General features: G+C 39.2%; 1 protein-coding gene across 10 annotated transcripts in view; it reads right to left on the bottom strand.

The window, feature by feature from the left end:
- The window catches only part of KLHL32 (kelch like family member 32), a 178152-nt gene that overhangs the window by 27800 nt on the left and 135258 nt on the right, over window positions 1–15094 (bottom strand). For 6 of the 10 annotated variants that reach the window (XM_037520130.2, XM_054699040.1, XM_054699041.1 and 3 more), the window contains one exon: window positions 4932–5658. The exons of 1 other annotated variant lie outside the window; for it this stretch is intronic. In XM_037520130.2, coding sequence (XP_037376027.1) covers window positions 4932–5658 — 727 coding nt within the window. Of the gene's footprint in view, window positions 1–4931; window positions 5659–11626; window positions 11718–15094 lie in introns of those variants that run through there. 3 more of the 10 variants (XM_054699042.1, XM_054699043.1, XM_054699044.1) reach the window with 2 other exon arrangements.

Below are 15094 nucleotides of genomic sequence, written 5' to 3'. Positions count from 1 at the left end.
CCTTAAATTAAATGCTAATGGGCATATCCATACAGCCGGACTTTCTGAATTCCTCTCTGCTTGTCTCACTTTTAAAACCATGGACAGGCTTCAGGGTTTCCTGACCCCAAAATGAACAGAAAGGGGGTGGGAAAAGGGGATAATGAGCAAGCAGGAAATGTCTCTAAAGAATCATTCATTTTGTGTTCTATGGAACAGAAATAAGCCCCTAAAACCCACATTCTATAATCCTTACTACTGCCACCTCAGGCAAGGCTTGCAAAATACCAGAAGGATGCCAATGATCCAAAACCCCCATCAATTAAATAGGAAATAGTTGATTATTTGGTAAAGGATAAGGAATAGCCTCAAACATTTTCATCTGCTTCAATAAATCAGGGTAACACTACTAAATCAATGAGAGTCAGGGTGAAATATATCTTTTTTTTTTTTAAGGGAACCATTAGCAAATCTAGCCCCCCCCCTCCACCCAATCCATCCATGGTTAGATTCACAATTGATTTATTATAAGCCAGGCCTGAGGAAAAAGGCAGACGACTAAAGGTATTAGAAATGTCACTGGTGATTTCCTCTTCTTTCCAATTAAAGGTAGTGTACTGTATATAGAGAAGTGAGTTTTTCATCTCAAGTACACAGTAGGGAGAAACAAACCTGAGAAAACTGTGATTGTTTTCATTAAGTATGGTTAACACAGACAGCACACATTAGTGCAGAAGAACAAAGAAAATGTATTTTCTTTTATAGTAGGGAAAAAAAAGTGATACAGTTGTAAGATCTATAATAAGTTGGTACATCTAATAAAATGAAAAAGGAAACATACAGACCCATATTGAAAGAGAAGGCAGCTTGATGCCAGGAAGCCAGTCTAAGGTGGACTTTTATGCTTTTTTAAGGTTTCACTATAGGAGGGATTAAGCAGTTATAGCTAAGATTATGTAATGGAAATGCCAGCATTTTTTTAAAGCTAGTTTTATAGCCAGAAAATAACAATAACAAATATTTGTGCAAAATTCATACAAAAATTTTAAAATTCCTTGCCAAATTTAGGAATACACTACACTGACAATGTATGAGAACTAAATGAGTCAATGGAGGGGATGTAAAATGGAAGAAAATATGAATTTCATTGATTTCATAAATTCATCAGGGTTTTGTTATCCAAGACAGGTACAGATATGTACCTTCTATTAGCAAAGACTTATTGGTAGCCAAGTCTGAAGTTTCTTCAAGAGAGCAAACTGAATATAATCCTGTTTGTTATTTCTTAACTATTAAAACATATATTTAGAGAAAGGCATATAAGTCAACAGGTAAATGTTTTCATTGAAATACGTCTACATATACTAACATACACACTCAGCTAAAGTTTATTTGTCATATGGAATCAGTAATTGTTGCATCCTTTTCATTTATAACCTTCCATAGTCCTAATCTTCACTTCATTAACTATCAAGCACTTGAATCCTGACATGAACCAGGTTTCTTCAATGAAAAATCAATGAATTGCAAGTAAGAGAAGCTGAGATTGTGGCTGTCTCTCTGGTTATTGAAAACAGTAAAAAGAAAAATAGAGTTCAAATGCATTTAGTTTAAATACAGCAAAGAATTTGGTCACAGCAGATGTTAAACAATTACAGAAGATTATTGAAGGGAGCTCAGAAGTCGTCTCAGATGTACTTAATGATTGTTTCTTCTAAGTACAAACATCTCAAAGCTACTCTTAGTATTTATTTGATTTTTCTATTCCTCTTTACCCTTCACAAAGAAAATCAACAAGTTCCATTCGGGTTACAAAATGAGTATCCCTCAACTGAGAAATGATGCAACTCCCTTCCCCCATAGGCAAATCTTTCAAAGGAGAACACTAGGTCTTTTTAACAATAGGAATGAAAACACAGGTTAATAACGTGCTGATGATAACATGCCTCAGAGACTCTGTACAAAGGAAAAAGCAGCCATGAAGGGTTTGAAGGAGGATGGAGGTGTAGATGAAACAGGACTGCTCATGAGTGTATGTAAGGGCAGGACCAGGCACAGTGCAGGTTTTCTGATCCCATGCAGATCGGGTAAAGGAGGAGTCAGAGTCCTCAGTAGTTTTGCAGGTTTTTTATTTGGGGTTCACCAGGCATATGGCAGGCAGGGGTGCTGGCTGGGGGGCTGGGAGGCCTGCCAGCCTCCCAGCCCCCAGCAAGTCTTCACTCTATCTGGGCTCTCTGGCGTTCTCTGCTTCTGCTTCGGCTGCTGCTGGTGCTGGTGCTGCTGGCGTCCCCCCGTGACGCCGCCCTTAAAAGCACAGTCTTAGCTCAGCTGAATCCCATCTACCTATGCCCACACCCTATTCCAGGTGCCCGCCATCAGGCATGCATTCAGGACAAGGATCCATCATCTATCCTGAAGGCGGAAGGGCAGAAAAGCCTGACATTTTCTTTACCCTACAGTCCACCCCCTCAGGGTTTTCTGCCATACAGTCTATACATATATATACAATTTTCTAAGCAAACAAACAATGCAGCCATGGCCCACAAAAGCAAATACATCAAATATAACAAAATACAATATAACAAAATACAACAGAACACAAATAAGTCCAGGCAGGGCACCAACCAAGTGCAAAAGACAATTATTGGTACCAGCAGATGAGCCACCAAATCTGCTGCCGAAGGCACTGCTCATATGAGGGAGGGGAATCACTCACGGCATCTACTATATCACACCAGGAGCCGTCAGGCTTCCTGGCCTTCTCTGGCTATAGTCTAGGCTACAAGGCACACAGCATCCACCCCCAGGATGCACTAGCTCTGGGATTGGCAATTTTATTCTGTTGGGGGTAATCGCCAACCCTCAGGGTTTCTGTCTGCAGTCGCTCCAACACTCGGCCTTCATGGCCACCCATGCGACTCGCAGACCCCTGCACTCAGGCCAACCCACTGCACAAGCACATGGGTCGGGGATCCAAACTTTGCATTTGGCTTGGGCTCCACCCCAAGCCACATTCCCCACCCGTCCCCCAAGGACGGGCTCCTCAGCTCCTCACCCTCACTCAAGAATGAGCAGGGCATCACCCATAGGTGATTTTACGAGACTCACAGGGCTTCAGCATACCCAGGCTGCTTAACAGCCGCTTTAGGGCTTCTCAACTTAGCATCAGTACCAGCTTTTGCCACCTTAGTTGGCTTTTCTCCTCCACCTGGCCACTGGGCATACACAGGCTGCTTTTGGCCATCTAGGCCCACTGGCCACCCCCAGATTCTCAAAAAATAAACATAACCTGCTAAGGTCCTCCGCCTTCTGGCGGGATTGTCAGTCCAGGTTTATCCGTCCATGTCCATTGGCCTCTCCCTGCGTCAGCAGCGGCCTGCTGCCTCAGGGGTCATTGGCTGGTCCTTTCCAGTGTCGTTGCCTGGTCCTTTCCGGTGTCGTTGGCTGGTCCTCTCGGGCATCTCCTCCATGCGAGGTCTCGTCCCACAGCTCCAGAACGAATCCACCTTCTGTGCCGCCATGGTGCCTCCAGCATCCTCACAGTCAAACACAGTCTGTTCTCCTTAGTCCCTCCAGGTCTTTGGAGGGCTCCAATACCCGTCTACATGGATCCTGCCGACTACGCCAATTGTAAGGGCAGGACCAGGCACAGTGCAGGTTTTCTGATCCCATGCAGATCGGGTAAAGGAGGAGTCAGAGTCCTCAGTAGTTTTGCAGGTTTTTTATTTGGGGTTCACCAGGCATATGGCAGGCAGGGGTGCTGGCTGGGGGGCTGGGAGGCCTGCCAGCCTCCCAGCCCCCAGCAAGTCTTCACTCTATCTGGGCTCTCTGGCGTTCTCTGCTTCTGCTTCGGCTGCTGCTGGTGCTGGTGCTGCTGGCGTCCCCCCGTGACGCCGCCCTTAAAAGCACAGTCTTAGCTCAGCTGAATCCCATCTACCTATGCCCACACCCTATTCCAGGTGCCCGCCATCAGGCATGCATTCAGGACAAGGATCCATCATCTATCCTGAAGGCGGAAGGGCAGAAAAGCCTGACATTTTCTTTACCCTACAGTGTATGACTGCCAACACTGGGTAATGGGAATGTGGGGTTCATATTAATCTCCTTTGTTCATAACCAAATGGCTTAAAAAAGTAGAACTAAAATGATCAGCACCCCCAAATAATTTAAGAATGGGAGGATAAACAGGAATGAAAAATTAGGATGGCATGAGTAACTACAATTTACAAATAATATAAAAACACTATGATGGACAATATCTTAAATCCCTCCAACTATAAACCAGAGACACACCACGGGGGGTGGGGGGGGAAGGGAAGGGGAGAGGAAGGACTAGGGTCAAAATAAGGGGGGGTGCAATTGTATGGGGAAAATAACCAAAATGATAATGTGTACATTCTGCGAAAATGAAAAATGATGCAAGAATTATATAAAATAAAATATTAATTAAAAAAATAAAATGTAAAAAAAAAATCTCTCCCCTCAATGCATAGCATGGCACTTACCTGGATATGTACCCATTGCTATAACCATCAAAATAGACTTACTGGACATTTACTTCACATACCCTGACTTTTATGAAATGAATTCTAGTCAGGCAGCCCAGGGTGAAAGAAAAAGCAAAGGAACCTGGATAAATCCCAATATACAATATAAATCCATGAATAGCAAAAGCTGGCCATCTAAACAACAGGTTTGGTAGAAAAGAGGTACGATGGGTATTCAATTCCACTTTGAATTTTTACTCCACTAATCACTTTGAGAGGTCAATTACCTCCAATTACACTCTTCTCCATAGAGTAAGGGCTTAATAAATGAATGCTAATTAGCTAAAATGGCATCCTTGGCTCTATCATTCAATTATACATGGCCGCAACTATCAAGGCTTGACTTTTAAATTTATGTCACAGTGTAAGTGCTTTGATAAAGACAACATATAAGGCATGCTCTACCTGATATCCAAAGAAGACCATCAGCCACATATCCAGCATGGCACGAAAGGGATCGGTCAAAGGACTGCACAAAAGTCCACTTGTTCTTCTTGGGGCAGTATCTCTCAACCGTAGGTAGAACCTGGCGCAGCTCATTTCTGCCCCCCACCGCATAGAGGTATTCATCCATGGCACCCAGCACGAAATGCTCCCTGCAGTTTTTCATGGGTGCAATCTCTGCCCAGGAATTACTGCGGGGGTCATAGCGACAGGCAGTCCTCACGGCACATGTCCGGCCGCTGGCGTGCTCAACTTCCCCTCCTGCCACAAACAAGAAGTCCCCCATGACAGCCACGCAGTGGTGGCTCCTGCCCACGGGCATGGGGGCCAGCTCACTCCAGTTGGCAATGGCAGCTATGAGGGCGTTCTCCTGATCCACAGGATTGAAGTACCGAAGTTCCTTGACTTTACAGACCTCTCGCTTTTTCCCACCGATGATGTACAGAGTGTCAGACTGAAAGCGCGGTTTGGTCCTGCGCGTCTGCCAGACCGGCTGGGCATAGATGCTCTGGTGGTATTCCAGGGCCTCATTGACCAGGGCTGTTGCCCTCTCACTCGCCTGAACGAGGGGGTGGGACAGGGCAACCGTGTGCAGAGTGTCCACATCCATTAGGCCGAAGCGAATGTACTGTAGGAGCTCGTCCATGTACTGGTAATGGCAGTTGTGTTCCAACCACCTCACAGCTAGCTGAAACAGAGGGAGGTGAGGTAATAAGAGAGAATAATACAAAGATAAGAAAGAGCTAAAGCCATGGCTTATCTGCAGGCCACCACAGATTCTTTCAGACACGCAATAATGTACTTTTTTCTTACAAACTGTGTAACACTGGAATGTTTTGATACCCAGTTGAGGAATTCTTTTCTGCTACACCTGAGATCCAAAAGAACTTCTTTGTAGGATTTAGGAAGAATAGGAGCAACACTGACTGGTGGGTAAGGTCTCGCTTGGGGGTGAACAACATTTGCATTTCAAAGAATGAGAATACCGTTGTGTAACAATCTGTTCCTTCATGCGTCATGCATGAGAAGCATAGTACAGCCCATCACTAGGAAATGTCAACAGAGAGCAGTGTCATCACAAGTCAAGGTGCAGTATCAATACCAGTAACACGGGAAAATATGTGATCATCTGAGACCACAGGGCGTGCTTGAGAGAAAATCAATATACCACTAGTAGAGTGATTTAAGAAGAAAAAGGATTTTCCTTCCTTCCTTCCCCTTTGTAGGTACATGAGTAAGGATGCAAAAGAAGAAAGATTGCAACCAATAAGTTTTTATTTATTAGCTTTTGTCTTGAAGATGGTTGTTGTTCGCATGTGTTGCACACTGGTAATTTGTTGGATCAATTTTCCCAAAAATAAGATGTAGAGATTATCATTGTTCTTGGACACAATAGCAGGATGTAATTAGAACCTTTTCTGTAATTCTAGATCTCCTTCAAGAAGGAAAGGAGAAAGAACTTATGGCTAGGCATAAGGCATAATATGTTTGCATTAAAGCAAACATATATTCTTAAAACTAAAGCAGGTACATTAAGACATAAATAATAAAACTGATTTATAATTTAGAAAATACCATCCACAAAAACCCAATTCATATTAGGGAGCAGTTGAAGTAATTTAACTAATCTGATACAATATTTAAGCTTGGCGAATTTTTCCACACACCAATATAATATAATAAATAACATCTAATATTTTCATGAATATGTGAATTATTTTTAGAAGCACCTACACTAAACTATATCTTCTAGAAGATATAAAAGTGCATCTGGGGGCCTCCCCGGTGGCGCAGCGGTTGAGTGCTGGGTTGTGAAGTTCCCCGCGGCCTCTGCGGCGCCAGTTCGATTCCCAGCTGCTCCCCGGCCACCGAAGGAGGGTCCCACATGGTGCGCAGACCTCTCCTGCCGCCCGCTGCTCCCCTCACCAGTGTACTTCGGTCCTTCTGCCTGCTCTGCTCCCTGCTCTGGCTCTAGTGAATTCTCTCACCCTCCCGTGCTTCTGACTGTACCCAGTGCATGTATAAACAAACAAACAAATAAATAAATAAATAAAATACGTGCCTCTTTATAAAAAAAAAAAAGTGCATCTGAAGGAATTATCATTAAAAAGTAATTAATTAGAATATTGAATCATTTTGCAAATAACTGGGGGAAAAGGCTCTGGAGGGAGGCAATGTTGTACTCTTAGACCATCAGCAAACATGAACTGGGCTTTTCTCCTGGTGAAAAGGATCACTAATCCTGAAGCACTAGATGATTTCTGACTTTTAGAATTTCTGTATCCATTTGACAAATGGCTCTAAAAGACAAGGCATACTTGGAGCTTATTTTTTTTTTTTTTAGATTCTGAAGGAATAGAATGTAGAAAGTGAATTCCCCTCTAATATGTACTGAATTGCATCTCTTAATGAATTATGTAGTGAAGAGAAATGAAAAAAGAATGTCACTCACTAGATACCAATGCCAAGCAAGCAGACACCATTGAGAGCAGATGACTGACAGGCACTCTCACTGTTTTTCTAGAAACCAGAATTAAAAAAAAAAAAATAAGACAAAAACCCAATGGAAAAAAATTATCCGTGTATGGTAACATTAGCAAAAATCAAAGATACTGCAGAAGAAAAGCATCCTTCATCAATCATCAGGGCTCTGCTAGAGGTGGAGAGAGCTCCCACCGGCAACATTTTGTTTTTCTCTACCCTAATTTTAGAAGTTTCTTGGGATGGGGTTCCAATTATTTCCCTGGAGAGATAATTCAACAACTTAATAAATGATTTCCCATTCTTTGCCCACAGAGCTTTCAAAAGTTCCCAGAGATAAAGTCATCACACTCAAGGTCATTTCTCATGCACAAGTAAAATTTTCTGAAACTTAATCTTTGATACTGCTCTTAATTTAATTGAGAAATTCCAGCTGATAATTGCTTTGCTCTCCAATAAATTTCTCAGCATCCTTTTATTCCACTATTTCTGCATCTTTCAGATGGATAATATAGGAAACAACACTGAAGAAATAGTAGATAAATACCCATGTCTCCATAGTTTCTTTTTATAGCACAATGCTGCCCATTTAATTATATTTCTCTTTCCTCATAAATCAGTTCTTCCTACGCCATAATCAATCTTCTAGTCCATCTCTGAGCATTCTTTGGTTTATCTTCATCTTTCTAACTAACAGTATCACTTACTGTGTGAAAGGTACACAAGCCACAACTAGACTGTACTTTTCAGAGAATCTCTAATGAATCAAACTGGCAGTGGAACAGTGATCAGTTTTTTCCCTCACTGACTGATTTCTGACTCTTATCTACTATCACTCCTATGTTGCATGTATTCTGCTTTCCATGCTTAATTTCCCCCAATACTATGTATCACATAATACTTTGTGTACCTACATTTTGTTTGCATTTTCTGGGATCATTTTCTCTTATTTATCGCCATTATTTCCAATTTCTCACAGATTTCTTACCATTTTCACACCTTTATCATTTATAAATATTTATGGACTACACAAGTCATTCATACTTTTGAGCTTATCTTTTCTCCAGATCAAAGGATCAAAGGTAAAAATAATTTACATTTAACTTTTATGCCATCAACTTTAAACCAATCTCACCTAGATATAGTGTTTTTTATAAGTCCAGTGCTTCTCAAACTTATCATACACTTATATTATATGGAGTTTCTGGTCAAAATGCAGATTCTGATTCAATAGGTGGGAGGAGGATTAAGAGTCTGCATTTCTAACAATCCTCTGGTTAATGCATGTGCTACTGATCCATGGACTACACTTGGAATAGGTAGGTTTTAGACAGATTTCCATTTATTAAACAATAAACTGTTGCCTTATTACAGTAAATTCAGTCTGTTTTTTTAAACTGAAAAAGTGTTAATCAAATAAATGCTTTAGTAAAGACATAGGGCACAAAGAGCTTAAAATTGTGGGTAGTGTAGCTTATTTCTTATATAGTAAAATATGGGAAAGAGCATATTTTGAAATCTTGGTGTAGACCCTATATGGTCCATAAATCAACAGCTGATTCTGGTATCATTAAGTAAGTCATGTAAGCACTCTGCAGTTTGCTTTTACAAAATGAATAAATGAATGTGAAAATGTGAGAGCACTGTACACTGCTTTTACTTTCATGAAAATTTAAAAGAGAAAGATCACTGAAACCATGGGTAAATTTTGTTTATCCAAATAATGAAAGACATGGCAATGAAAATTCAAAACAATGGGCTATCTCAAGATCGCTTCTGTCTGAACCTCACCAGAGCACTGTTTCCTGCCATGCTAGATTAAGGGCAAAGTGTTGGAAGAAATCCTGGAGCCTATTTAAGGGGGTTAGAGACTACTAAGCAGAAGGCTATTCACCATAGGGACATCATGAGACTCAAGAACCACAATTAGTTATGTAGCATATTTTAGTGCTTAGGTTTGAAAGCAGTTATTCTGGAAACTGGTGGATTCTAAAATAACACTACACTGAGAAGGAAATCTTGGGGGGGAGCGCTGAAATTCTATTGTATATTATTTATTCTGGCATACTTTCATCTGCATCCCCTAAACTCTAGCATATTTTAACTGGGAAAAAATATTGAAAGTTATTACTTCCACTTTTTGGTGACAAAATCAGACAAAATGGAAAAGAAATTAAGGAATCAATTTGAGAGGGCACAACAAAAATTACTTAGGAAACATGGCCATTCAGATAAGATGCTCCCTTAGCCATCTGAAATATTGCAGACTGTCATCTCCAAAGACTACAGAGCTCCCAAGCACCCCGTCTGATCCAGTCTAGTTCATCTTACCCTCATGGGGAACTGTTCCTTTTTAGAAGGAATATTTGCTACAGCTTATTCCAGTTCATCTCATTTTCACATACATCCTTGATAACAGTGCCTGGCACAAGGTAGGCTACCAATATTTGTTGCATAAACAGAAAGTTTTTTATAGCTATTTTTAGACTAATATTTTGCTTCAACAAAAATATTAATTCTTTCATACATTTATTCAGGCTTCAGTTTCCAATTTTCTTATCTTTGGTGCTTTCTTCAAAAGCCCTTATACGCCCTCCAAACTCCACCCTGCAGGATGCATTGTTTTGGACTTAGATATATAAGGCCTTGTTTTAGACCCTTACATGATTGGTGCTGGCCACCTCTATTTGAGATTTTTGGCAATACAATGAATATTCTGGGCTTTTGAGCCCTCAAATAACAAAATTTAGAGCAAGAAGAAGTGTTAGAGTCCATTTGACTCAAGCTTCTCAATTTTATAAATGGAAATAAAATCCAGATAATTTATTTGTCTTACCCCAAGTCATGTAGTTAATTAGTGGAAAAACTAGAATTAGAACTCCAGTTTTTTAATTATACAATGTTTATCCATTATATCACATCATTATTTTCCCATCAATAATTATTTTTAGGTAGAATACAGACCAGGGTACCTGAGATCGCATATACTTTCCACATTCTGTAAGTCAGAAAAATAAAGTTTATTTTTTTTTAAAAGCATGCTTTGTGTCAACATAGTTTGCTAGTATCTTTCAGTGAGTCTCATTAATGGACTATTTCAACATAAAAGTCATATTTAATAGTGCATATTAAAGAAATAATTTAAAACAAGTAGTTCAGGGAAATGACATCCTTTGAGCCCTATTGTTTCATTTTTCATGAGTATACATGCATGAATATATGTAAGTATGTCTATGTATAGGTATTTCTACAATCTGAATGTATATTTAATTATCGATCATGTTAGTTTGTTAAATAAACCTGACTAAAAAATATATAGAAAAGATAATTATTTTTATTTCTCTTTAGTTTCCTCAGTGTATCCTCATGGATTGCTACACTATGGAGTAGAACATATGATAAATGTAATGCTAAATATAAGTATATAATCTGGATTTCTAAAACGTGTGTTCTAGTTCAATTAAAATACATAATTTATTCTTATATACATTAGAAATATATCTACTATATGAACAAATGTCACATTCCTTACAAGTTTTCAAGTGCTGATCCAAGTGCCTTTACTATTCACGCTTAAATACACTTAGAAGTTCATATTCTGAATCTAAAATTTATGATACTTTGAAATACCCAGTTGTTTTGAATTCTAACTCCATCTATATATGTCTGTCCATACATGTGTGTACTGTACAATGTGACCCCAGGGCAATGCCAAAACAATAAGGAACCCTATATTCACAGATTTCCTGGAAAAAATACAAAGTCTTCCCAAATCCAAGGATACACATCCTCTTCAGTAGAAATGCCTCTGTGTTTTGCAAATATATATGAAAGTGCCCTTTTCAAAAGTAGTTCTCATCATATAAGTGATTGAATCTTTTTAACCCAATACTAACAAAAGAATAAAGCCCTTACAACATTTAAATGTGGTAACTATTTCTTTGTCTTAGTTTACTTTTTTTTTTTTTTTTTGCTGGAAAGTATATTCTTATCACAAAAATCAACAGGCAGAGCTGAGTAAGCAAGGACAGGTAGTTTTGCCCACAGCCTTATTCTGCCCCCTTGGCCAGGGGCAGCTATAATTATTCTCCTATTTAAAATGTGGTTACAGACAGTTTTGCTAAAAGGGGCAAACTGAGCCTTCCCTTTTGCAGGAGCCCATGCTGTGAAAGCACAAGTGTCTATATCCTCAGTGTCATCCCACTGAGATAAGCCAGGGCACCAGTCTCCCCTCAGTGCCCAAAAGACAGTATATATTCCACACTTCTGCAAATTCAGAAATGGTCAAAGGAAGGGCGCAGGGACACATCAACAACCAACTGACATTCCAGAACCTCCAATACAGAGCCAGACACGTTAAAGAGAGCTTGGCAACAAGGAGTGGGAAGCCACAGTCACGGATGCATATTTTAATAGGATGAGTGGCAGTGCACTGACAGAATTTCTCCTTTCTAAACAGAGTACCAAAGCAAGCTCTCAAACTTCTAATCCATGCTTCAAAGGGGAGTTGCATTGACTTCTACATATAACGTTAAAGTACACTATTTTACATGTTACTTTATAATGCTTTAAATTCTATTTAAAATAAATACAAAATTTTAGCAAGATGCCCTTTGAACAGCACCTACAGTTTCTTTAGAGGATCCATGTGGACATTTTTAATAGTGCAAATGAATGTGGTATTGAGAGTTGTCACATTCACCTATATAGAAGTTCATCACTTTAAGGTGAGTCATGCATGACCCAAATAGTGACATAATATATCAAAATAATGACAGCCATAGAGAGGAAAGCTCATATTAATAAACAAGTACACCAAATTTTGTAGCTACATTCTCTTCTTTGGGACCAAATGAAAAATTTATGTTCAAAAAGACACCACTCCCATAAAATCTGAAAGTACCAGAAACTAGGGACACAGAATCAGGCCATTTTCCTCTACCAGAACAATGAAAATGTTACTATGGAGGAATATTAAAAATTACAACAGTGCTCACTTGAGTGCTATAATTAAAATTGTGTCAACATTTTGCTTGTAAAACAGATTTTTCAAGGGAGGTTGCACATTAACCATTATAGCTGACTACAGACTTAGATAAGACTCATAGGTTATTTTTTGCTCTAAGAAATATATTTCAGTAGAATCAAATCTTATGAGGCCCCAGGTTCACATACTGTCAGAAAAAAAAGACCTGACTCATTTTAAAAAGAATATTCAGCTTAGCCAATATGATAACACATATTCTTTTGATGTTCATTTAAAACTTTATGCAGTTGGGAGATTGACAAATGCTCTTATATTTACACTTGACATAAAATTTGTCCTCCAATCATCATCATTTTTATACACATTTCTAAAAATATATACTGGAGAGTCCTTGAGACCGGGGGTGGCTTTTTACCACAATTAGGGCTAAATAAGTAGGACTGGAGGAACCACAATGAAAACTACTCTGGGATCTGCCACATTTAGGTTCTAGATATTTAGAAGGCAAATAAAAAGTCATCTGAGTTGTCCTTTGGCTCAGTCTTATGCACTAAGAAGATTTTCAAAAAGATATATGAAGAGAGGAAAAGAGATGAGATTGGTATCCCATAACATTTTTTTCACCTGCAAGAATTGGCCACCAATCTGAGTTGATCTTTGAAAGTCAATACAAAGAACAGCAGGATATATGTCTGGCACTGGACCAGTCATTTGGCTTCTCAGCTGTAAAATGAGTGAATTGCTGAGAGAGTATCTTCTACCTCTAAGATAAATATCACTTATGGATCTACCCAAAAGTAATATTCAAAAGAAGAAGCCTCCAAAATTCCTGTGAGTGTCAAAGGCAAAAAAATTAATCACCATGTCTAGAATTCAAGTTACAGTTATATAGATTTCTATAGCATAGAGAGGTTTTAGAAATTCTTTGCAGAAAAACAGTAACACTTTTTGTCTAAAAGTCTGTACTCACCATAAATACGTGCAATCGTATATGTGCAGTAAAATGCATGTGCACATAGGTCTACCAGCAAAGAATCAGGTCACATCATAGTCTCTTTCTCCTCATGAACAACTTTGTTCAGGTCATATTATTCCCACTTAATAGATACCAACTCTTGTAAAAATAGATACTCTCAGCCAACATGTATACATTTTAAATATGTAAGGCAACTGCTTCAAGTACTATATTTTACAACCTCAGATGGAGATTTTAGCACAGATGCAAATATTTAGTACATTGTTCACATAATTTTTTACCTCAAGACTAACTTTAAATATAAAAGGCCATTTGTACTATATGCAAAACTTTTTATAGGCGAAGAATGCCCTATAGGACAATGAAAGACCAATGCCATGTAAATTGCTTATGCCGATATGGCTGCAGGGAAAAATGGAACCCATTCTTGTTCTGCCCATTCTTGAGCAAAATACATGAACAACTTTAAATAACATCATATAATTGCTCTCCAATAGTCTCAATGGTTTCTGAGCTAAAAGACAATATTCACCACCTATTTATTGATGGTGTCAGCGCATTACTATGCTAAACTAATGACATGAAGATTTTAAGTAAAATTTTCATATCTGCATATTTATTTAGAATGTCCATCTAGATGTAAAAGGAATTTTGCATGTTGCCAGTGAGATTTTGAGCTTACATTGTTAGAACAACCCTGGGAAATGAGAGAAAACAACTTTTTCAATAGAAGAAAAGCCACTGGCAACAGGGATTAGAGCGACCCTATGTGGGGGACACCATTTCGCATTGTTTCTCAGCTAACTGCATACATTTTTTTGAGTGGGAGAAGCCACTTACCAATCTATAACAGGCATGGAAGAGGGACATGTGGAAAGGTGGGCTCGGGCAAACCAGTGCCTCCACAATCTCAGGAGACTTGTGAGCAAAGAGGGGACTGCAGTGGATAAAGCAATGAGGAGAAGGTAGCAGCAGTTCCAAAAACTATACTGAGAGAGGGACTGTTTCAGCCCCAATGTCTGACACCCAGGAGAAAATCCATGTCTGCTGAAAATGGGATTTAAGAGACTGGAACATGAAGAAATTACAGATTTGAGATTCAAGTTTAGGTGGAACAACGCATTTGAAGAGCAGAGGGAACCTTGCAGATGGAGAGGGAAGAATTGAAGAGGAAAGAGAAACTGTGTCCAGTGACCAGAGCTGGTTCTGAGAGCAGAAAAAAAAAAAAAGTGGCAGTGCAGGTAAGGAGATGAAGTGATGCCCTGCAGAGCCTTCTGAGCGGGACCCCACTGCTGAGGGGACAGAGTCCCAGAGAACTGAGCCAGTGTGAGAGCACAGTACAGGAGGGCTTATAAAGACATAAGGAAAGCCCTGCATTTTGGAGATGAGTTTTTTTCCAGTTAGATATAAAAGCTACAACAGACTGAGGAAGGGCAGGAGCCCAGTCTGAAGTAGAACAAAAATAATTTGAAATAATAAATTACACTTCCTTTAAGAAGAAAAACAGTATTTTTTGTGAGTCCCAATAATTTGCAAATACAGTGAATATATGAAATAAAATCACTCATTATCCCAGATACAAGTTTATATTAAAATTTTAAAAAACTATTGATTGATTTGACTGACATTTCTCTGCTAATTATCTCTTTTACTGCCTATTACTTAAACGAAATAAGACAT

The sequence above is a fragment of the Talpa occidentalis genome, unplaced genomic scaffold (assembly GCF_014898055.3).
Source record: "Talpa occidentalis isolate TD23 unplaced genomic scaffold, MPIMG_talOcc4v2.1 talOcc4.2, whole genome shotgun sequence".
NCBI lineage: Eukaryota > Metazoa > Chordata > Mammalia > Eulipotyphla > Talpidae > Talpa > Talpa occidentalis.
The sequence above is the reverse complement of the archived record's forward strand: the minus strand, read 5'-3'. Positions and strand labels throughout refer to the sequence as shown.